Source organism: Rhinolophus sinicus, chromosome 17, assembly GCF_057876585.1.
Source record: "Rhinolophus sinicus isolate RSI-liver-muscle chromosome 17, RSI-T2T, whole genome shotgun sequence".
NCBI lineage: Eukaryota > Metazoa > Chordata > Mammalia > Chiroptera > Rhinolophidae > Rhinolophus > Rhinolophus sinicus.
This window is the reverse complement of record NC_142517.1, coordinates 152131858-152156354: the sequence shown is the minus strand read 5'-3', so window position 1 is coordinate 152156354 and position 24497 is coordinate 152131858. Positions and strand designations below refer to the sequence as shown.

Sequence of the window (24497 nt, the reverse complement as noted above, 5' to 3'; positions counted from 1 at the left end):
ATAGCCAATCCATTAGCAAGTGTCAATTTTAATCTTAGGTATCTTTAATCTGTCTACTTTTTCATCTCCAATGTAGTCATCACAATTCAAGCCATCACAACCTTAATAAACTACTGCAATAGCCTAACTGCTCTCTTTAAATCTACCAATCGATTCTCTACTCTAGTTATTGAGTTCTGTGCAAAATGCAAATCTAATCATAACAACCACTTTCCTCCCCCACCCCTTCCCCCAAAAAACTTTAAATTGCTTGCCAGTGCTCTTAGAATAAAGAACCAAAAATTCTCAATATGGCCTCTAAGACCCTACATAGTCTTGCTCCTGACTTTTCTCATTGCACTATTTCACTTATACTTTCAGTTCTTTTAGGCCAATGGGTCTTTATAACACAGGCCCTTGTACCTAGAAAGTCCCAACCCAGCTCTTTCAAAAATCACTTCATAAAGATTATTCTCTCTCACCTTTAGATGAGGTCAGGTCCCTAACAGACATTCTAATAGCAGTTTACCTTTTTTTCCTGATACTTATCAGACTTTGAAACTTATTTATGAAATTGCTTGACTAGTCTCTGCTTTACTAGACTGTTCCACTGTTCCACGAAGCAGGGAGCATAGCTGCTTATCATTGTAGACCCTGTATTTATAGCAGTTCCTGATACAATATATTCAATAGGTGTTCAAAATAGTTTTGAATAAATATCAGAATTTAAATATTTCTAATTATTAATGGATCTTCTTGAACCTAGCATACCTGTCTAAAAGTTTTGACAGGACGTATTTCTGGAAATAAAAACCTGGAACAAAGGATACAATCATTCCAAATTCTGATAGGTGGAAAATGAGTCGATGGCAAAGTACTAACAAGTACAACAGAAGAAATAAGCCTTCGATTAGAAACAGTCAGAAGCATCTATATTCTAATAAGAGTAGTTTTAGTAGGAAAAAACCAGAGTGAACTGCTCTAGTCTCACCACAGAGATATATGTTTTGGGGAACAAAGAAAGGAAAAAAAGGGTGGTAAACAATAATAAGGCCATTTACATCTTAAGTAAAAGTAAAGGAATTAAAAAAAATAGTAAATGTGCAATAAAGGCATTTTATGCCTTCATGCAATCCTTTAAAACATGTTTTACAAGGTTTTAGAGGTAACATAAGCCTTCAGGCTGAGAGTTTACATTTGAGATGGGTCAAGATTAGCTCTAGAAAAACACCAATCTGACAAGACAGTCCTTATGGCTTTAGATTTATTGTCAGAAAAAGGTTTGGATCTGTAATTTATGATAAAAAGACAGAGCACAGTCAAATTTAGTCTTTTTTTTAAATCTTTTAAAATTTTTATTGGGGAATATTGGGGAACAGTGTGTTTCTCCAGGGCCCATCAGCTCCAAGTCGTTGTACTTCAATCTAGTTGTGGAGGGCACAGCTCACTGGCCCATGTGGGAATTGAACTGGCAACCCTGTTGTTCAGAGCTCATGCTTGAACCAACTGAGCCATCCAGCCACCCCTAAATTTAGTCTTCTTTGAGGCCTTTACGTTAGACTCACTGGTTAGTCAAAAGGCTCTTTGCTTAATAAATGGGATGGCTATAAATATTCTGTATCCTTCACCTTTCTTATCAGTACAAGAAAAAGTAATTTATATAGCACAGGTGAAATGACTGAAATCATACAAAATATCTTTTCTAATCACAAGGGGATGAAACTAGAAACCAATAGCAGAAAGGAAACTGGAAAATTCACAAATATGTGGAAATTAACACACTCTTAAGTAACCAATGGGTCAAAGAAGAAATCACAAGGGAAATTAGAAAATATCTTGGAGACAAAGGAAAATGAAAACACAACAAAACTTAGGGGATGCATTGAAAGCAGCGCTAAGCAGGATACTTTTAGCTATAAATGCTTATATTAAAAAAAATCTGAAATCAATAACCTAACATTTCACCTTTAGAAACTAGAAAAGGAAGAACAAACTAACCTCAAAGCTAACAGAAAGGAAATAGTAAAGATTAGAGCAATGATAAACAAAATAGAAAACTAATAAAGTCAACAAAACCAGTTCTTCAAAAAGAAAAACAAAATTGACATACTTTTAGCTAAATTGGCTAAGAAAATAAGTCTCAGATCCCTAAAATCAGAACTGAAAGAGGTGACATTACCACCATATTAGCAGAAATAAAGAGTTATGAAAATAATAAAAACAATTGCATACCAACAAATTGGATTACCTTGATAAAATGGATATATTCCTAGAAACACACAACCTATCAAGACTGAGCCATGAAGAAATAGAAAATTTGTATAGACCTGTACTTACCGTGTTTCCCTGAAAATAAAACCTAACCGGACCATCAGCTGTAATGCGTGTTTTGGAGCAAAAATTAATATACGACCAGGTCTTATTTTAATATAAGACCGGGTCTAATGTAATGTAATGTAATATAAGACCGGGTCTTACATTAATTTTTGTTCCAAAAGACGCATTTGAGCTGATGGTCTGGCTAGGTCTTATTTTTGGGGAAACACAGTAGTAGAGATTGAAACAGAAATCAAAAAGTTCTTAACAAAGAAAACGCAGAACCCAGTGGCTTCATTAGTGAATTCTACCAAACATTCAAATAGGAATTAACACCAATCTTTCTCACATCCTTCCAAAAAAATTATTATGACCGAACACTTTCTAACTAATTCTGTGAGGCCAGTGTTATGCTGATACCAAAGCCAGACAAAAATACTACAAGAAAGGAAAACCAGACTAATATCCCTTACAAATATTGATGTAAAAATCCTCAACAAAATACTAGCAAAACTAATTCAGCAGCACGTTACAAGCATTGCACACCTTGACCAAGTCAGATTTATTCCTGCAACGCAAGGATGGTTCACCATACAAAATCAGTCAATGTAATGCCACTTTAACAGAATGAGGAGTGTGTGAACAGACTGAAGTGGGGGTGACCACATGATCATTTCAATTGATGCAGAAGAAACATTTGATAAAATTCAACACCCTTTTATGATAAAAACACTCAACAAACTAGGAATACAAGGAAACAATTGCAACATAATAAAAGTCCTATGTGGAAAATCCACAGCTGACATAATAGGCCCCTGTGAAAGACTGAAAGCGTTTCCTCTAAGATCAGCAACAGGATGAGAACGCCCCCTTTCACCACTTCTATTCAACATAGTCCTGGAAGTCCTGTATGTTTCAAGTTGGCTCCTGAACCCCTATAGTGAAATTGAAATTTATTTATTGTCTTTTTCAGGTACAGAATTTCTGTTTGGTTCTTTTTTTAAAAAAAATTTTAATGTTGTTATTCTCATTTTGTTCATATTATTGCTTTCCTGACTTCCTTTAGTTCTCTGTGTTTTCCTTTAGCTCTTTGAGTATATTTACAAAAGCTGTTTTAAAAGTCTTTCTCTAGTAAGTCTGATGCATGTGTTTCTTCAGGAACTATTTCTGGAAATTTATTTTGTTCCTCTGAAAGGGCCACATTTCCCTATTGCTTTGTATGCCTTGTGATTTGTTGAAACTGGGCATTTGAATAAACAGCCACCTCTCTCAGACTTTATAGCCTGGTATGGAAAATCTTCACTAATTAGTAGGCTCCTTAGCCTTGAAACTAACCCAAGGTAAAGGTCTTTTCAGGTATTTTCCAGGTGTGTACCCTTTTTGGGCCTGTGCGTGTATGTGCTTTTTATTTTTCTCCCTGATTTTCCTGGCTGCTTGGAAATGTCTTAATTTCCCAGAGTCTTATCTCAGCTTCTTCTTGGGGCCTTAGCTATCCTCTTGTATTCCTCTTCCTGCAATCTCTTGTGCCCACATGTTGACGGCAGTCCTCCTGCAGTTTCCATGCGCTATGATACCCGCCACTGCCTTCTACTGCTGCCAGCCTGAGACCCTAATTATGCTACCGTTCCCAGGAGTCGGGCTGCTTTCTCCCAACTGCACCATCACACACTGGGGTAGGCGTCACGGGAGAGTAGAAATGCCATGAAATGTCCTACTGTTTTGAATGTGGCTTTTTCTTGACTAGCTGTTCACTTGGTGGTTCTAGATCACTGACTGATTTCCAGAGCTCCTATCAATGCATTTCAGTCCGTCTATAGCTTGGCATTTTTGTGGAATAATGAGGGCCTGGAACTTCCTCATTTGCCCTCTTACTGATGTCACTCGACAGACCAATTCTTTAAGTATAATGTTGGGCAACTAGTCTTATTCACAGCACATCCTTTGGGGCCTTGTCAGTCATCGGAATGACAGGCGACTTCTCCAAGGTTGTCCTCTTGCTTCTTTTCTTCTCTTACTCTATTCTCTTTTCCCTTGGTATCTCCTTCTCCTATTACTTCATATATCATCTCTACAAAGAACCCCCAACTGGTACCTTATTTCCAAAGATCCACATTTCAATTGCCTGCTGATCATCTTCCCCTGGCCAATTTTCTATCACTTGAACTCAAAATATCCAAATCAAATCAAATAATAATTAACTTCCTTTCCCAGAATCAGCAGTCTCTGTATTTCTGTGGTTGCAGCATCAACCTTCCTGTCATCCAGGCTGAAGATCTTGGAAATGGCAGAAATGGCATTTAAAAACTCAGCTCTGACTTCAGAGCCTTTGCTCTTCTTATCCTCATACTAGAAGTTTGAGAACTTGTACATCTCATCTTATTATTAAAGATTCTAAGTAAGACATACCTAGCTTGCTTTACTGCAAAGTTCTACCTCATTTCTGGGAGTAGACATATGAGGACAAATTAGCAATTTACACTTGGTACATGTGATTCTGTAATTTCAAAAACAATAAATGTTCCATAAAACAAAATCCCAAGAAACGTCAAAAGGAAGTACAAATGTATTCCCACAAAAATGTTTTAGAAAAAAAGTGAATTTAAAAAATATAAGGAATGAGATCCAAGTATAAAACCCAATGTCAGAACTCTTATTTCATTACACTACAGGCATACCTTGTTTTATTGCACTTCATTTTATTGCACTTCGTAGATAACTGCACTTTCATCAACACTGAGGCAAGACCCTCCACCAGCAAAAAGATTACGATTCACTGAAGGCTCAGATGAATTTACTGAATAAATCTGGCATGTACCATTTTGAAAGTTTAAGGTGTATAGTGTGTCACTTTGATACATTTATATATTGTAATATCATTACTGTTGCAGGGCCATTTATCACAGTACAGAATTATAGCACAATATCATTGTCTATATTCAGTATATTCTGCCTTAGATCCCTATGGCTTATTTACTACTTGCTTGTACTTATTTACTACAAGTGTGTACCCTTAAACACCATCAAGCCCTGGTTGCCACCATTTAACTTTTTTTTACAGATTTGACTTTTTTATATTTTACATATAAGTGACACATGATAACCCTTCTAACTCTGGCCAGCACCACCTCCTATCTGCAAAGTTATCTTCATTTGTAGCTATTTTCCATCTTGTTCCCTGCAGTCTCAGAGCAATAGGTGTTTCTCCTCTTGTTCATAAATTTCTTAACCTATTTCTGAATCTCCAGTGACCAACTGGTCGACCTTATTTCCTTCCTCTTACCCTTTTGTCCTTCAATTATTTCTTTACCCTATACACTGTAACTCAGAAATGTTATCCACATTCAAGGCTGTAATAAAATTTGTTGTTATATAATCTGTACCTACACTTTGCAATTCAGAACTCTACATGGGCTGCTAGATCCATATTTGCAACTATCCATTGGACATTTTCACCTGAATGCCCCACAGGTAACCAAACCTAATAACTAATACCTACCCGCACACCGTCTTTCCTTATCCCCAAATCTGCAACTTTTCTCCATTCCTGGTTTCTGTCATCAGCACCGCCAGTAATCCAGTCTTCTACTCCAGACACTTAGGTATCGTCCTAACATCTATGCCGTCACCCTCAGAAGTGGCCTCCATTCAGTTGCCACCTGCTTTCCATTCTATCTCCTAAATAAATCTTAGATCTCTTCCCCATTTCATCCCTAATACTTAATTTGACCTTATTTTGATTGTTTGAAATGACTGCCATTCATTTTTTCTTTTAAAAATATTACTATAATATGTAGATATATATTTAATATATGTATACAAAAGATATTTGCATATAATTATTATTAATATATATATTAAAGTGCAACTTGATGGTTGCCACTGATTTTTCCATTCCTGGATCTCAGAACATTGCTTAGCAGCAGTATATGTTTGCTGAGCTGAATTCCACACTTGTTCTCTATCCTATCTTCTACCCCACTGTCAGGAAGACTTTTCTAAAGCACATACTAATCCTTCAGTAAATTTTGATTGAATAAGAATATAGTACAGACTACTTAGTCATACTAAGCATGACAGGGTTCTAATCTACCTCCACAGCTTCTTTTCCTGGACTGCACTACAGCTCTTTTGGAACCATAGGATCACCTTATGGTACAATGTGTACAGGCGTAATTTTAAAAAGCTAAAACTTCTGGTAAGTCATTAAAGATTTCACTGAAATAGTCTATTTTTAACTGTTATAGTTAAAAAATGGAAGACTATTATAAATTAACAAACTTAGTTCTAGGTATTTTAAAATTTGTACGGTCTTCCTGCCAGCCAAGAAACAATGTAAAAACCCCCAAAATAAAACTAGCTGAGACAGTGATACTTCTACCTTTCAGTTTGTCATTTTATTTAAAAATTATTTATGAAAGATAAAATTTGCCATCTTTCCTTAACACAATCACCTTAAAATGAACTCTTACCACAGGTCTCAATGTTATTAAAAGACAACAAATAAAAATCTCAAATTTTATCCATTAACATATCCCCATGTTTCAGTAATTATAGTTCTTCAAGGCAGTTTCTCACAATGTAATCTTTTTTGAGTTGCAAAAAACTCTCAAATTCCATTTAGCAGGATAAATAACTTTCACAACAAAACCCACATACCTTTTGTTGCAGTTCTTTTATTGCAGAATCTCTATCCATGCAGGCCTGTCGGAAGGCTTCGTAAGCTTTATTGAGTTGCTCACCAATGTTTTTATCCATTCCTCTCCGTCCTGTTGCATCACTATAAAGGATGGAGTAAATGACAGGTCTGGAAAATAATCAGAACAATATATAATTATTAAGTTATATAAGTCTCATTTTTAAAACGCATCTTGAAGACAGTTCTATATGGTTTATTATGAATATTATAGCACCAAATACTATAAAGGTTTATAAAGGCATAAAAGTCTCATCTAAAATCCTAATAAGACTGTGAAACCTTAACTTCTTTAATTTTTTAATATTCTTTTTAATGTTTAAGAAGCAAGTGGGGTTCCAGTTCATAAAGATGCTACTTTTAAAATAGTAATCTATAAGTGCAGCCTAAAAATGGAGAAATATAAACGACCATTTGTTATTAATACTTTTAGAAATGTACAACAGGATTAGTGACGTGGGAAGGGGTTTATTTTTACTAAATGGACAGTTACTCCCACTTACAAGGTGAATTCTTGCTACACTGAAATTAGAGCAAAATAAAATAGATAATAAATGTTTGTGGATGGAGTTCACACTGTTATCGCAGAGCAATTAAGATGTGTGAAAATGCTCTTATTTTAGCACAAAATCTAGGAAGAACTGCTGTTGGATTGTACATTAAAAAAGAAAAATCACATCCCTTCAAGTCCCACCTCCATTCCCTATTAGTTTTCCAACCTCCCTGTTGTTTCTGAACTATAGGTAATTTACTCAGTGAAGGTAAATTTGGTTTTATCATCTCAATTTACATAACATCTCTAAACACATTCCTGGGCTCTGAGCAGAGGGTCATCTAATGACTGATTCCTGTTGTCCAGCTGTAAAAATCACACCACAGGACCTTTCTCTTAATCTTCTGAAAGTCACAGAATAGACAGTTCTATATCAGGTTTTTTTGGGGGGTGTGGGTACCAAATTATTTAGTTTCTTTATGATTGGAAATCCTTTGTAATCTCAGTCTCTAATCTTTCATAAAGTCTTCCGTTTTACCTTTGGGTACATAATGCTCTTAAAAAAATTTAGTATTTTACATTAAGATATAATTCTCCTAACATGAAATTCACCATATTAAAGTGTACACTTTTGTGGTTTTTAGTTTATTCACTATGTTGTGCAACCATCACCATTATCTGATTCCAGAACATTTTTATTACCACATAAAGAAACCTTGTACCTATCGGCAGTTAGTCCCAATTCCCCTCTCCCCCGATCCCCTGGCAACGACTATCGGCTTGCTAACACTATGGATTTGCCTATTTTGGACATTTCACACAAATGGAATCATACAATATATGACCTTTGTATCTGGCTTTTTTCAAGTAGCGTAAAATTTCCAAGGTTTATCCATGTTCTAGCATGTAATAGTACTTCACTGTTTTTTATGTCTGAATAATATTTCATTGTGGATATACCACATTTTGTTTATCTTAGTCCTCAGTTAATGGACATTTGGGTTGTTTCCCTTTTTTGGTTATTTGGAATAAAGTCACTATTTGTATACATGTATTTGTGTGAACATATGTTTTAAATTCTCTTGGATATATACCTAGGAGCAGAATTGCTGCGTCAGATGGTATAATAATTGTGTTTAACTTTTTAAGGAACTGCCAAAACTGTCAAAGAAGTACCATTTTATATTTCTACTAGCAATGTACAAGAATTCCAATTTCTTCACATCTTCATCAACATTTACTGTCCACGTTAAAATGATATGCATCCCAGGGGGTGTGCAGTGGTTCCTCACTACAGTTTTGATTTGCATTTCCCTAATGATGGCAAGCAGCTTTCCAGTGTTTACTGGTCACTTGTATGTCTTCTTGGAGAAGCGTCTAGTCAAGTCCTTTACCCACTTTTTAATTGGGTTATTTGTCTTTCTAATGTTGAGTTGTAAGAGTTCTTTGTATATTATGGAAACTACACACACACACACACACACACACACACACACACACACACATATCTCTCTGAAAGGTATCTAGTTTCCATAATATATAAAGAACTCTTACAACTCAACATTAGAAAGACAAATAACCCAATTAAAAAGTGGGCAAAGGACTTGACTAGATGCTTCTCCAAGAAGATATACTATATATGTATGTGTGTGTGTGTATAAAATTTGCAAACATTTTCTCCCATTCTGTAGATTGTCTTCTCATTTCCTTGATAGTGCCCTTTGACACACAAAGTTTTCAATTTTGATGTAATTCAATTGATCAATTTTTTCTTTTGTTGCTTGTGCTTTTCGTGTCATAGCTAAGAAACCATTGTCTAATCCAAGGTCACACAGATTTTCACCTACGTTTCCTTTTAAGAATTTTATAATTTTAGCTTTTCCATTTCGATCTTTGATCCATACTGAGTTGACTTGTATATGGTAGGAGGTAGGGGTCCAGCTTCATTCTTTTGCATGTGGCTATCCAACTGTCCTGGCACCATTTGTTGAAAAGCTATTCTTTTCCCACTGAGTGGCCTTGGCACCCTTGTCAAAAATTGGATGACCATAAATCACACTGCTCTTTTAAATACTTAGGTAATATTTCAATCCTATCAGCCACTCTTTCAGTTTAGGAAGTTTGTTTCTACTGCTACCTCTGATAGATGGAAAAGATGAAATACTGTTAGAATAATTAACATTGCCAGGATTTTTGACATGCCACAGACACTTTGGAAACATAAGTAATTAGCATTAATACAAAGTATCACTTCGAGTACTTTATTTATATACTAAATCAATCAAAGCAGGATTTAAGGTGGCTTACATACAAGATTAAAAATAAGTATACAAAAAAGGAATGAAAAATAAGGGTCGCTACAGGGACCATAATATACAGTGATATGCTAAAGTAGAAATTGGAAGTTTTAAGTAGCTAAGTTATCTATTACTCTTAAAAAGCTGCACATGTCAAGACAAATGTCAATGTAAATTTCACCTATATTTTAAAATCTGGCACAAACAAGCGCCTTGACTAGGGAACCCATCTAGTTTCTTCCTTTGTTCTATCACTATCTGATCCTGTGGCCTTAGTTCAGGGCCACTAATCTTTTTGGACCCAAGTTTCTTTCTCTCCAATACGGAAAAAAAAAAAAAAAATGGAATCAATTTCTAAAAATCTTCTTTGTGCTACAGTTCTTGAGTCTGTGAGTCTAAAAATGCATGTCTGTTCCATCAAGAAGGTGCATTCTTGTTTTTTAAAATGTAAATGCAGAATTAAAAATAGCTGCATCATATGCAAGTAAATTATGTGAAGCCTTCACTTCAGGTCCTCGAATTAGATCACGCAAATGTCAGTAAGAAGAGTTATAGAGTAAATCCCACATGGATGCATCGTATTTCCTGAAATAAAAATGTATGCTGGGGAGATATAACTCAGGTCAATAGAAGTAAATAAATAATACACTTAATTCCTATCTCACCACCAAGAAGAGAATTGGGTGTTAGATCCGTGACACTGACCAGAGAAAAACGAAAGTCTCTCGGACCCAGCTAATTAAATTGGACAGATTTTAAATATTAACACCCTGAACTTAAAGCCACTTGTTCCTCTATTTTTTAAAGCATTTGTTAAGTGTAAAATTAATTTCACAATTTGAGAGGCAGTCACATTTCAATTACATTTTGGCATGTCTTCTGCAAAACTTGCCAGGCTCCAGGGAAATGACTTTATTTATAGTAAACATGCTCAAACCCAAATCTTATGGCCATTCTCACTCCCCAAAACCAGGAAGCCCAAGCTTGAGCAAACTCTGCCTTGGAAATATTCTTGTAGTTAAGGTTTCACTCCGCTTAAATGTATTTTTAAGAAAGCCTTTCACTGTAATTTATTTCTGGGTCTGGTTTGCGGATTGCTTCCATCACACTAGGAAAAGATTAAAGGTAGCTGGGAAGATAGAACGCAAAGCACTGCTCGCCTCCCCCAGCCCCCCCAACCAGGGCATCTTCCAGAAGCCAGGACAGTCCCCACCCACCCACATCAGTAGTTCCTTTTTCCCCCTGGGTGATCGCTGCTAGAAGGAAAATGGAAGTTAGCAAGTTCCTGCTCTGCCTCCCAGGTCTTCCCCAGCGGGGAACCACCAAGAAAATCCCTGGGCAGCAGGCTGCTTCCTCTTTCACTGATCCCTTGGTTCATTAATGAAACTGTCCTAGGGTATAGGAGGCAGCCTGCACACGGGAGATAATTTTATCTTCCCTTGGTATAGTTTCTCTGCTCCAACAAAGATATGTCAACTGCTAGAGTCAAAATTTTATGTTAATAAAATATATCCCATTACTATTCCACTCAATTACAAAAAGTATCCGTTTGCTTAGTACATGTAAAGCGCTGTGTTGGGTGCAGCAAAGGGCTTCAGAGATAGTACTGCCTTAGAGTTGTGTTCCTTTCACAAATTTTTTTCACCAATTCTGCATTTATTATTCATATTCCCATTTGACTGATAAGGCTCAGAGGAGTTACAATAGTTGCTTACAGCTACGAATTCTCAGTTCCAAGATTGTTCACGAAAGCGTGCTGCAAAGTATTCTTCCAAGGTACCACGGTGGACAGGCATTATATATGCTTATTCACTACATTTACTAAGTGCCAACTATGAACGAAGCCTATGCTGGCACCACTGATGGAGTGAGAACAAACAGAAATGAAACCTATCCTCACGAGCGCACCATTAGCTGCAACTTAAAACATACACCGGGGGTGCCAAAAAAATGTATACAAGTGGACAATTCGGTCAGTGTTGCTCAAGCAGTAGTTCGCCGTAATCAGAAGCGTCTGGACGCTGATGGTAACCACTTTGAGCACCTCTTGTGATTGCAGAAGTCAAACGTGACTTGTATTCACCTTTTGTTATCGGTATATATTGAGTATTACAATTTTAATAGTTTTTTCCTTTCTTAAAATATGCATATATTTTTTTGGCACCCTCTGTATATGACTACACTCAGATATCCAAAGGCTATAGACTTGGGAAAGTGGCCACATCTATTTATGAGGTTTAGGGAAGGCTTTGGAGGTTGGTGATATTTGAATTAGGTTTTGAATTATGGGTAGGAGTGACCTCACCCATTCCTTTTGATTATCAAATAGCAGTCATCCTTTCTGAAACAGATTCCTGAGAGCTATAACGTTTTTAGTGTTGGATAATATCCATTCTTCACTAAATCAGGCCAGGATTATATGCATTTTTTAACCCTGATTCTCCTGATTAGGACAAGTCTGCAAACCTGAGACAATTCTTATGTACAACAATAATGGTTACTCACAGAAATGACTGATTAGGCTAGAGCTTTTCCTGTGACGCTTGAGAAGAAGTAGGGGTGGGAATGAAATAAAGAACAAATCTTGTATTTTCTCTGGACCTCAATTTTCCTTGCTTTTAAAACAAAAGGGTTAAATGACATAATCCCCTTCAATTTTATGATTTTATAGCATTTCCAAACAAAGAACAGAATAGAAGCTTTTGCTTGGCAAATATAGTGACTTATTTTTCCTCATAAATGATGTCACAGATTTAAAAGGAGTAGACATTTGTTTCAAATTGTATTACAAACTAGGCCTTGGTTACACACTGGTTGATGACGGCATTTAATTTCAAGATGGTGAGAAACATGGAGTAAAGTTATATAGGGTGTCCTAAAGGAGATGATACGATATTGTGAAAATATGTGATATGAAAATGTGCCATAACTCTGTGAAAATTAATGACTTTATTTATTTAATAACATTTATATATTCCCTGCTAACATTTTACTAGGTAGAATGAGAAAAAGTGTAGCCTTGGGATTCAGGATCTCCAATCTGTAATTTTCTAGCCCATGCAGGAGACACTGTTCTGTGACGTGACTGCTGTCTGTCCTGCAAGCTGGACCCAGGCCAGGCCAGCAGTTACTTTCTGCAAACCCCGATACTGTCTGATCACGTTCATGCTGACGTAAGCCAGCGCTCCTCCCTTGCCTCCTGCTGTGTGCTGGCTCCTGTTCTCACTGCATCGGTGGTGCCAGCACAGGCTTCCTTCATTGTTGCCATGACATGGTCCGGCATCATTTCCCATACGTGGTAACATTCATGTACTAGAACCTGTGACTATCCCCCCCCCCCCTCAGTCCCCCACTCCCACCGCGGGCCCCTTACCCTGGATAATTCTTTGGCACCTGCCAAGCTGCACGGGGATCCAGTTCATTTGGCAGCACCCCAAGTTTCCCTTAATAAACTATTAATTACTGGACTGGAGCGGCCAGTCTCTTTTTTCAGTCTTTCCCTGCTCTCCCCTCAAGGAGGTCGATTTTCAGTGTGGGGGCTTTTCCTGAGTCTGCGTGTACTAACACAGCCACTTACTTAGCTTCGTTTATTATTAGTTTTCTTATCACAGCTTGCAGGATTATTATGAAGAATAAATGAGATCATACATGAAACATGTATGTCATCTGTTCCTCATATCTGTTCTCTTCTTGTATTCCTGATTTTTAGCTGGTGTGGTCATGTAGTCACATTTTCTGGACATTGGCAAGTAAATCTAACTTCCAAGACGAGATCTCTTCACCTGTTTCCCTTTCCCAGTGGGGTGGAATGCTGGGTGAGTCACCCAGCACCCCGTGGTGAGGGGCCACTTCTGGGGTGGGTGAACTAGGGAATGGTGGAACAACAAGAATGGAGAGGGTTAGGTTGTTGACATCGTAGAGCTGCCTGGTCAGCTCCTGATATCTTAGACTTTGAATTGTAATATGTGAATGGAATAAAATGTCTGTCTTAAGCCACTACTTACGGGGGTGTCTTAAGAGAGGAGTTGAGCTGTATCCTAACTGGTACAATATTCAAGACTGGTTCAGTGCTGAACACATAGTAGGTGCTCCTTTTTTCCCATGGGAAAGAGACAATGTCATAGTCTTGCCCGTTCTCCCTAATTAGAGCTTGTTAACTTCACACGGTAGACACACATGAAAATGACTGACCGTACCAGCAGATCAACTTTAATGTGTAAGAAGGGATGAGCATGTCTTGATAGGGGAAGCACAGGTAGAAGTATTTGCACAGGTAGAAGCACAGGTAGAATATTCACCAAATAATTCACTCAAGATTTGTGCATTTAATTGTATGTAAGTTTTACCAAAAGAAAACAAAACAGAACTGTTAAATAAAAGGTACAAGCAGGATAAAGGCTCAATAGCGGGAACAATTAAAAAAACAGTGGTTGCAGAAGACATGGGAGAGGATTTGACAAACGGCCCTGAAATATGAGAAGGATGTCAACAAGTAGAGAATGAGAGGGGAAAGAACATTCACTATGAAAGGGCAGAGGTACTGAGAAGTCACTAGGATAGTGCATTTAGGGACTGGAGGCGAGTACTCTATCTATGGAAGTCCAGTGTATGTGCAGAGAGGACGGGGGGGGGGGGGGGGGAGGCTAAGACAGTCAGGGCCACCAGGCATGACAAAAACCTGCACGGCAAAACCCCATGGGGCACCATTCATACAGACCTCAACTGGACCAGAACCCCCTAGAGATATAGAAGGTACTAACTACATAAACTCCATGCAGCAGACTCAGTTATGACCAGACTGCAGCACATCTTGAATGTCACTCTAAGAAATTTAGACTTTACCCTGCTGACAGGAAGGAGTCATGAAGGATTTCCAAGCAGGAGATGGACATGTTCTAGAAAGGCAAACTAGATACCGGCACGGAATACAATCTAATGAGGGAGACAGAGTGAGGATATCTGTTGGAAATGACTGCTGGATTCTGGGTGAAAGATAAGGGCATGAACTAGAGCAGGGAAGTGAAAGATGAATGGATTCAAGAGATATTTTAAAGGCAGAATCAATAGGATTCATTGGCCAACTTGATCTGTATACTAGACAAGGCAGCATTCACGTCTCTGCAATTCCAGATCAGTTGGCCTGGGATGGGCCCTGGAATGTGCATTTTGATAAGCAAAGTAACCCAGGTGATTTTGTTGAAGATGGTTCACCAGCCATATTTTTCAAAATGCTAGGCAGACGGAGATGACAGCCAGACATAAAGAAACAGGAAGAAAAATTTGAGGGAGATATTTAGTTCAATTTTGGACAAAAGTGCTTGAAGAGACATAATTTACAATAGGCAGGAAAAACGTAGCAACGGTGTGGTAACAAATCTAGAGGAAGAAATGGAGGCGAAATATGCCTTCCCTCCTGCTTATATTCTTGAAGACCTGTTTTGAATGTCCAGTGTTCTCTGGTACTGGTAAATCCTTGGACAGTCAACCAGACCAAAATCTTTGTACAAACAAACAAACAAACAAACAAACAAAAAAAGGCCAGGAAAAAAAGTACATTTTTGAAAAACAAAAATAGCGGAGAGAGAAAGAAGCAATACTCATTACTGTGCCATTTTGTGTCACAAGATGTACACTTTTTTCCTCCCAAACGTAAATCAAAAGAGAGAATATGGATGATGTTAAAAGGAAAACTATGAAATGCATAAAGTAGAAAGGCATTTTCGTAGAAGTCTGTTGTCTTATGTACAGAGACTGTTAGCTAAACAGGTAGGAATGTTATCTAATGCTCTGTTCTGTTAATCCTTACACACCATTAAAGAACAGGAAAAATAACGCTCTGGTAGAGTGTTTGAATGTGTGATTTTTCTTAAGTCTCTTATACTCTACGAAATTTATGACAATAAAATAGTATTAATAATGATCTTGCACAAGAGTAGGACACTGTACCTATCTTCTGGTCTTAACCACAAAAGTTTGAGAAATAAAATAACTGCAAGTGATCTTTAAAAAGGAGAAGACAATAAAAACAGAAGACAATAATATAAGAGCTGTCACAGGTTGCACCAGGTTCATAAAGGGCCCAGTTGTTTTTGAAAAAGTAGTTAATATCTCATTAGTTAACAAATTAAGGGCCCCTCCAGCATCTCTTGAGTCATTTACTGTATAAGAACAAAACCATTTATGAAAGGAGAGAGCTCTTCTATAAAGAATGAAACTTCAGGAGACAGAGGATCTTTTCACGATAGGCCTGTTTTCTCTTAAATCACAGTTTAAAGTGCTGAGCAGTCATTTAGCCTTGCGAACATTACCAGTGATAAATGAGAACAGGCAAAAGCCCACTAATTATAAAGCTGTACTCTGTGCTCTTAACCACTGGCACAGGACTCATACCCTGCTTTTCATTTCCCTGAGGACACCTAGAGGCTGCTGGGCAAATGTTTGCGAGTCACAACTTGTTTTATGAGAACAAATTGTGAGAACGCCAATGAGAAAATACATGAGGTTTCGGAGATTTCCAGATCTTTATTTCCAGTCATTCCCAAGATGTTTAGGGTATGACTTTAAATGCACAATATGATAAAAATTTAAAACCAGATACAGTAATGTTTTTATACCATGCAACACACTTATCTTACTCTAACTGTTGAATACTCCTGAGACGGGACCCAAAAAATCCTTGGGTAGCATGACAAACCAACCTCTCAAACCTGTATTTGTGCCAAAATTACCCAAGTTTCCACTCTTCAGGGACAGACCGATTTTTCTCAAATATGAATATTCAGACCTAGCAAACCCTAACACTTGCTGTAGGGAAGTAAAAGTTTATAAAAATTTTTGATTTGCTGTTTCACTTCCTTTTGTATCTAGAAAAAATAGAAAGATACTATAAAATAAAGATTCCAAAACTTAATTTTTAACTGAGACCACATCTTGTGTAAAATGTATTAATTTTTCTCTTATGACAATTTATAGATTATAATCAAAATTGAAAAGCCTAGTCAACCAAAGGTAAACTCAGAGCTGGCATATAGAATACATGTCCAGTCTAGACATGCTTGCTAATGGCAGGAGTGGGCAAGTCACTTAACCTTTCTTTGGACCTCAGCTCCCTCCTCTGCCCCCCGTTTAAAATGTTAGAGGTAGAACACGCTGTAGCACATGGGTTCCCAACCTGTCAGTACATTAGAATCATCCAGGGTGGTTAAAAAAAAAATAGATCGGTAAACCTGGTCCAAGACTTCTTGGATTGTATTAGGGGGAAGGGGAGGGAGGGGCAGCTGTGAAACAGATTTAGAATCACTGCCATGGGGGGTCTAGTCATAACTGGGAAAGCTGTACCGTGCAAAACACTACACAAATATGCACCAACGCAGGGGAACAGGCTTTCATAGTGTTCTTTTGTTCCATAGTGATCTGCCTTTTGAATTGTTCCAGAAGTGTATAGCATCCAGAAACAAAAACAGCAGTTGCTAAGGTAGAAAATGTTCTTCAAAAAGAAAAGAAAAAAAAGGTATTTTAATACTTTGGCAGATGGCCGAGCAATAGGACTCTAAAGATCTTGGTTCCATAAAATTTCCACAACTCAAATCGGTCTATACGACAAGTGTTCTATCTATTAATGGAAGAGACTCCATTAATGGCATTTGCACTGAAGTTCATGTTGAGAGAGAAATGTGAGTGTGACCACAGCTCTCTCACCAAGCAGCAGTGGCCCCTTTACCAATACTCTTATCATCTGAATTCTATTTAAATTCTCAAACGACCTACAGATAGGTGAGAAAGGACATATATCCCAATGACAATCCTTCAATCCAAAGAGGCAGAGGCATCCAGCCATGGACCAGAAGGACAATCTTAGTCTTGTGCCCAAATGGCAAACTTCTCAACAATGAAGGAGGTGGTTCCTTATTTTCTCCTGGGAAACGCTAGGGACAGGGGTAGGACTGACACCTACTGAGGTAATATCACTTGCCAGGTGTCTTACATCAACTGCCTCATTTTAAATATTCCCTCTTCAGGAGCATATATTATCTTCCCTTTCCAGACAAGGAAACTGAGCTTCAAAAGTTTAAGTCAATTCACTAAAGTCACAGATTTAGAAAATGGAAGATCCATATAAATCCAGGTCTCTCGGACATAAAAGTGCAATCTCTAGCTCATTTCACCCTAATTTAGTTATTTTATTTTTTAACCAAAGCTATACATATCTATATTTTAATTAGTCAAATAGCTTTACAAGCCTTAAGAAAAACAGTAGTCCCTTGCTCGCCTCTCCCCCCTCCCCATTTCCTGCTTCACCTTGGCAACAATTTTCAGAACTTTTGGTTGATTCTTTCTGATATTTATCTCTGGATTCTAGCTAACACGCTAATATTTCCACTATTGATTTTTCAGTTTTACTTGTCTTCCCACTACGCAAAATAAGAATAAAGCTCTTTAACAACCACCCTCCCCACTTTATATTGTCCCTATTTTCCCAATATAGTTAGTTGTACCCTATTTATGGTTAGATTCATGTTAACCTTTCGTTTCCTAAGAGTATGTAAATGCTATTCACTGCTGAGCCATATAATATACTATGGCTCCTTTTCCTTTCCTGAGAAACTTATTCCCTGAAAAAAACTTGTTTGCTTTAGTTTTTATCTTCACTAATACAACTCTTCAATCAACTCAGACACCTCAGTTATTTTATCAATTCCATCTTCTTAGAAGAATCTCTCATGAGTTTTCTGACTGCTCCAGTCTAGACTTGTTTATTTCTATGCCTGGAGGAAAGCCTTCATCTTGAGACCTTCTTTCACCTTGAATTTGAGGATTCCCTTTGTTCATCTCTCGCTAGTTGGATCCCTCATTTGCAGTATCCCAAATCTTCATTTCTTGTTTTACTCTCTCATTTGCTGAACTAGCCCTCTAGTAGCTTCCTGAGAGTGTGAAGTAAATTTTTTGAGACCTTGCATAACTGCAAATGTCTTTACTCCATCCTCTGACTTAACTGATAGTTTGCCAGGTTAAGAAGTCTAGGTTGGAAGTAATTGTTCCTCAGAATTTAGAAAGCTTTGCTGTGCTCTCGTCTCGCTTCCATTTGTTTTTGTTGAAGTCCAGAGCCATTATGATTCCTGATCTTGTACTTAACCCATCTGGAATTTCATCCTTCAGTTCTCGGAAATTTTTTTGAACTGTTTTTTTGGGCAATTTCATTCCTTCTGTGTCTCTTTCTCCTACTGTAGAAATATTGAATCTTCTGAAGTGGTGCTCTAATTCCTCCAGCCTCCTTCTCCTTTTTAAATGAACTTCTTTTCCTATTTTATACATAAAATATCTTAAGCCTGTTGTCTTTTGACAACCAGTATTATGCTGCCAAATGATAGTTAACCCATCCTGAATCAATGAATAATCAAGGTAAGTAGCGGTGCTTCTAGAGCCCCACTGAGGCTGAGAGTGTGTGAGCCAAGCAATGTTCCACCACCTTTTGTCCAGTTCAAGCAGAGTAGCTCAACTTTGATATTCTTTCTTTCTCTCTATAAATATACATACATATATACATATATATGTATATATATGTGTGTGTATATGTAAGTGTGTATATATACACACACACATATATATGTGTGTATATATATATATATATATTCTTTTTTTCAAGATTGAAAAGAATCATAGGCTTAAAGGTATATTCCCATCACCTTGTCCCTAGAATGGTTTATAAGTCTTTAATAAGTTCTACTTTTTGTGGGGTGATAGGTTAAGTGTGGGTGACTTGGGAAGTAGGCAAGGCCCTGCTGCTGGGTTTTTCCCACTGCTGAGACCACTGTGCTTCTGGGTAAGTGTTTTGCCAGTGTTTATGCTGGTGGTGAGAGGCCAGTTTAAACCTAAGACGGTTTCAGGACGGAGGACTGACATCACCTTGAGTAACTGCTAGCTCTTCTTCTTTGCCCTAGAAAAGAAAGGCACCTGCTTTTCCCAGTCCTTTGGGGTATGAATAACAACAGTTCAAATTCCATTTCAAAAAGTTGCCACCTTAGCAAACAAAGAGGCGAGTGACAGCTACATCCTGTCTTCTCTATATCTTAGTTTTATGTTTGCCTCATCACCCACAAAAAGCATCAAAAGCAAACAGCAGAAAATAAGTCAATAATGTACATACACATAAATAAAAGGACATCCTCTCTCTTAGATAGTTAACGTAAACCTTTAAAGACACTCAATATATGTGTGATTTCCTTACTTGAAGAAAGAAAATGGAAGAGAAGTGTCATTCCTAACATTTACTCATGATCATTTCCCACCTTTAAGAGAGCAAGCAAATTGGTTGATAACTAGTGTGTATATGTAAGTGTGTGTGTGTGTGTGTATATATATATATATATATATATATATATATATATATATATATATATATATTTTTTTTTTTTTTTTTTTTTTTTCCCCAAGATCGAAAAGAATCACAGGCTTAAAGGTATATTCCCATCACCTTGTCCCTAGAATGGTTTATAAGTCTTTAATAAGTTCTACTTTTTGTGGGGTGATAGGTAAGTGTGGGTGACTTGGGAAGTAGGAAAGGCCCTGCTGCTGGTTGATAACTAGCAAATTGGTTGATAACTAGCAACCAATTCCCCAAAATGATAGCTTGCATTTCTAGTCTCACTTTCCAGGTTGTAAACTTCGGTTATGGATATATCCATAGCACAATGCACTATACTGTCCCAATCAGCCAGCAGAAATAATAGAAGCCCAAATACCATAAATCCAACAGTGTCAGAGTTTGGATACTATGTATTTTCCATAAGCTGGTTGGCTAAATACATCAGGATGAACAAGGTAAGGCAATCCCAAAGATCAAACCGAAAGTTCCCTAGAACAGGTTCTCCATTTTGCTGAATGTTAGAACTGGGTGAAACTTTCTGTGCTATCTTCTAAAAGACTTCACAGCCAGAGACCACACCCATGAGCCCCAGTTTTGCCTCATTTACTTTTTTTCTCCCATAGTACTTTCTTTCAGACTGTTTATCAAATTCTATGGGTTGAACTACACAACTAAACAATATACCAACAACGGGGAAACTGGACATGTGATATTCTACCTCTCTGAGGTAAACACAAACATGGCACTGCTCAGTTAGCTTGCTCAGCTACGTAAGGGGTATCCTCTCTTCTGAATAGGGGCCATGGTAGAATCTGGAGAGTGTGGGGGAGGCTATGCAGTTTGAAGATGGCTATTTAATATTAAAAATCTATTGTCATACAGCATATAAAATAGGGCTCTGCAGAATATTTTTGGATGAAGAAACTACATACAAGAGAAACTTTATATTCAGTACGAGGTGTGAGAGAGGACTGTGGGGAAGGAGGCGACATATTAAAATCTCCTAGGATTTTTGAGATTTCAGTGTTTATTAAAAGAAAATATGGATTTTAAAAGGTTGAGAAACATCAATATCAAAGCAATGGCATTTGTAGTTTAGGGATAGCAAATACATGAAGTCATAAAATTACATCATAGTAAATGTCACATAACAAATGGTTATGAATAGTAAAACCATTTAAATATTCCCCAGTAACAGTTGATTTTCTTCAATTTAAAATAACATATTATCTTGACGTGACCTGAGTCCCTGATTTCTGTTCTTTCAGCAAGTCACTCTCCATAGCAAAATTACCTGATTTGTGTTTGTTCTGCAGCTCAAGACAACAATTCTCTATACCTCATTCTACACAAATATTTCAAGGATTCTTGTAACTTCAAACTTACTAAATAACCATCAAAATAAAACTTGTATTATTTTTCCTTAGTGCACTCAAACTCCAATAATTCCTTACTGTAATGACTTGAAAGACAGGCTTTGTTTTCACTGTTAAGCTACTTTCAGCAGACACTTCGTTTTTTGCAAAGGAAAAGTATTGGTGGCAAGTGAAAGCTGTTGCAGATCATCGGTGCTCAAACTGTTTACTCTTACAATTTAGAACTGATAATTACCCTCATAGAGAGTATATTTCTGAAGTAAAAGAAAAAATAATCAGGTTACTATACAGGACATTTCCCCCATGAGACAAACAACTATCATATTATTTAGTTTCCAGAGCTTTTTTTCTTAAAAAAAAAAAAAAAAAAAAAAAGTCTCTTAAATCTTTTTCTTGGTTGTACAACAATGTGAATACATTAAACACTAATGAATGGTACAAGACTTGAAAATGGTAAGATGGTTATGCGTATTTTACCACAATGAATGAAAAAAAGGTTTCTATAGACTAGGGATTGAAAAACTCTGACATATGTATTACATAGGTCCCAAAGACTTGTTTTCAGTTGCAAAGGACCTGGTGCCACTGGCTGTTCCAATCCTCTTCAACTTTTCTGAACAACTGTTCAAATACTGCACCTAGTTCAAAAGATTTTGTACACTAATTAGCCACCCACCCACAAGGCAGTTCATTCCATATTCTCTATTATCCTTTTTTGAAGATGACTTAGAATCTTGCTCCTAGACTATAAAGAGATTTCTGTTACCTTCTAGATAATAGCCTCCTCTTTCCCTCTACCTATGATAGAAAACCAGAGTAGCAAGCATAAAAGATAGTGGGGGGAAATGGCAGCCACAGCATAAATCCTACAGGAAATAGAAACTAAAACCTGGCCCTTAATATAATTAAAGACAAAATGAAACAGTAATATTCATGCTTATAAGGTGTTAGAAAACAAAATGGATAAATAGTAGTAAGAGCTAATTAGCTAAAGTATTGTATCAGAGTAGTTAGAACAGTGAAGTTTTACATCAATAGACTGTTTTTGTTTACCATTTACTTTTGGATAATGGGTATGGTTTTAAAACACATGCAGTCTTTCTTCGTTATAGGGCATGCTCCCAAATCATGTCAATTGTTTTTTTCCTAAATTAACAGATGATCAATTAAGATACTCAAATATTCAAGCATTCATATAGCGACTGCATCCCTCTGTAAATAACACTATAACTGTCTTGAAGTATCCTCCACAGTTCACAAATGTACATTGCTAAATTATATTACCTGCTTAAGGTCATATTCTTGAAAGTGATCAATATGTTTGAAATAATCATTTATAAAAGTTAGTAACTCTACCAAAAATTAAATAACACACTATTATCCACATGTTAACAGTATATTAGTTGAGTAAAAAGGTGGGCTTTGGTTAGATGGTTTGTATTCTTTAAAAGTCAGCCCTGCTCTATGTGTGCACACAACACACACATAACCTGCACTCTAATGATTTCCACTTCATATTTAAATAAGTATAAACATGCTGAGTTTGTGTATTTTCTCACCCACTCATTTTGAAACCACCCTATGGGATTTGGCTACAGTAAAATTTCAGGTTGGTCATTACTAAATAAGAAATTTCCCAACAAAAATGGGAAGGTAACAACAAACTGAAATTGATGCTTTTCCAGTTGAGTTTCATTCCTGTTTCCTTTTAGGGCATAGAAGAACTAACCGACGTAGAAGAGGAGAGAAAGAACAACAATACACTTTATTATTAGCCTCAGCCTACCTACTGCATTTTCCCTGACCATGAATAAAAGTGTTTGGGGGAAGGGAGGGTAAAAAATGACCAGGATCAGTACTGTAGTTTGTTCACAACGTAATTGGTGTTTTCAGATTCTTTCATTTATTTCAAACTACTCACAGGAGTTTTTGTTTGCTTTTTAAAATTCTGGACCTTCTGCTGAATATTATTACTGTTTTAAGAACAATGCACTTCTAGGCCAAGACGGTTTCACGAATGAATTCTTTCAGACCTTCAAAGGACAGAGAGCTCTTATGTTATCCAGACTACTTCAGAGCAGAGAAAGAAGGAACTCTTCACAGTTCCTTTTAGGAAACCAGCATAATTTTGACATCAAACTTTGGCAAAGATAACAGAAAAAGATGACTACAGATAAAACTCAATTATTGATTTTAAATATGGTGTTTCAATATTACACCATGACCAATAACAAGCTTGGTTCACAACTGGAAATCTGCTAAAATAATTCACCACCTAACAGGTCAAAGAAGAAAAACATATGATAGGTCATGATGGATGCCAAAAAGTCATAGGACAAATCCATTCCTGATAAAAATGTTTAGTTAAGGTAGTAATAAAAAGACATCGATCATCCTAAGAACAAGAAATAGACCAAATGAACAGTCAACATCTATTATTTAAAATTGCTTGTCAAGGCAAACAGACCAAAAAAGCCAAAGCACTTCAGATGCAATCCAAAATTCATTCTTTGCAAAATCCTAGTAAGGTAAGACACTTCCTTGATAAACAGAATTTATTGGAGAGTAAATAGTTAAACCCTCCAAAGCATTATTTTAATGAAACATGAATAGTTTGCTTTAAATTTTACGTGAAACAGAATGAAATAATATTCTAAAAATGTTTGAAAAGGTTAAATGAAGAGGGACTTTTTTTTACAAATTACTAAAAAACAAATTCCATAATCAAAGAGATTAGTATTTGCATGAGAAGAGACAAAAAACAATACAGAACAAAAATACAAACAAACCTCCCACACCCCCCAAAAAACCCCAAAAAACAGAAAGCAACAGAAGAAAGACTCAGGTACACCTGGGTAGTCAGTTGGGAAGGAATTGGTTTCTAAAAACGATTTCAGGAAAAATGGCTAAATCCCTACTTTAAACAATGTACAAAAATAATTTTTAGATGTTTTAATGATGAGTATATAAAAAACTATAA

The 24497-nt window shown here is 36.8% G+C and overlaps 1 protein-coding gene across 7 annotated transcripts in view; it reads right to left on the bottom strand.

Moving 5' to 3' along the window:
• The window catches only part of TANK (TRAF family member associated NFKB activator), a 74397-nt gene that overhangs the window by 34982 nt on the left and 14918 nt on the right, over positions 1–24497 (bottom strand). For all 7 annotated transcript variants that reach the window (XM_074337096.2, XM_019727273.3, XM_074337089.2 and 4 more), the window contains one exon: positions 6952–7099. In XM_074337096.2, the coding sequence (XP_074193197.2) occupies positions 6952–7050 (99 nt within the window). In that variant the 5' untranslated portion in view covers positions 7051–7099. The remainder of the gene's footprint in view (positions 1–6951; positions 7100–24497) is intronic.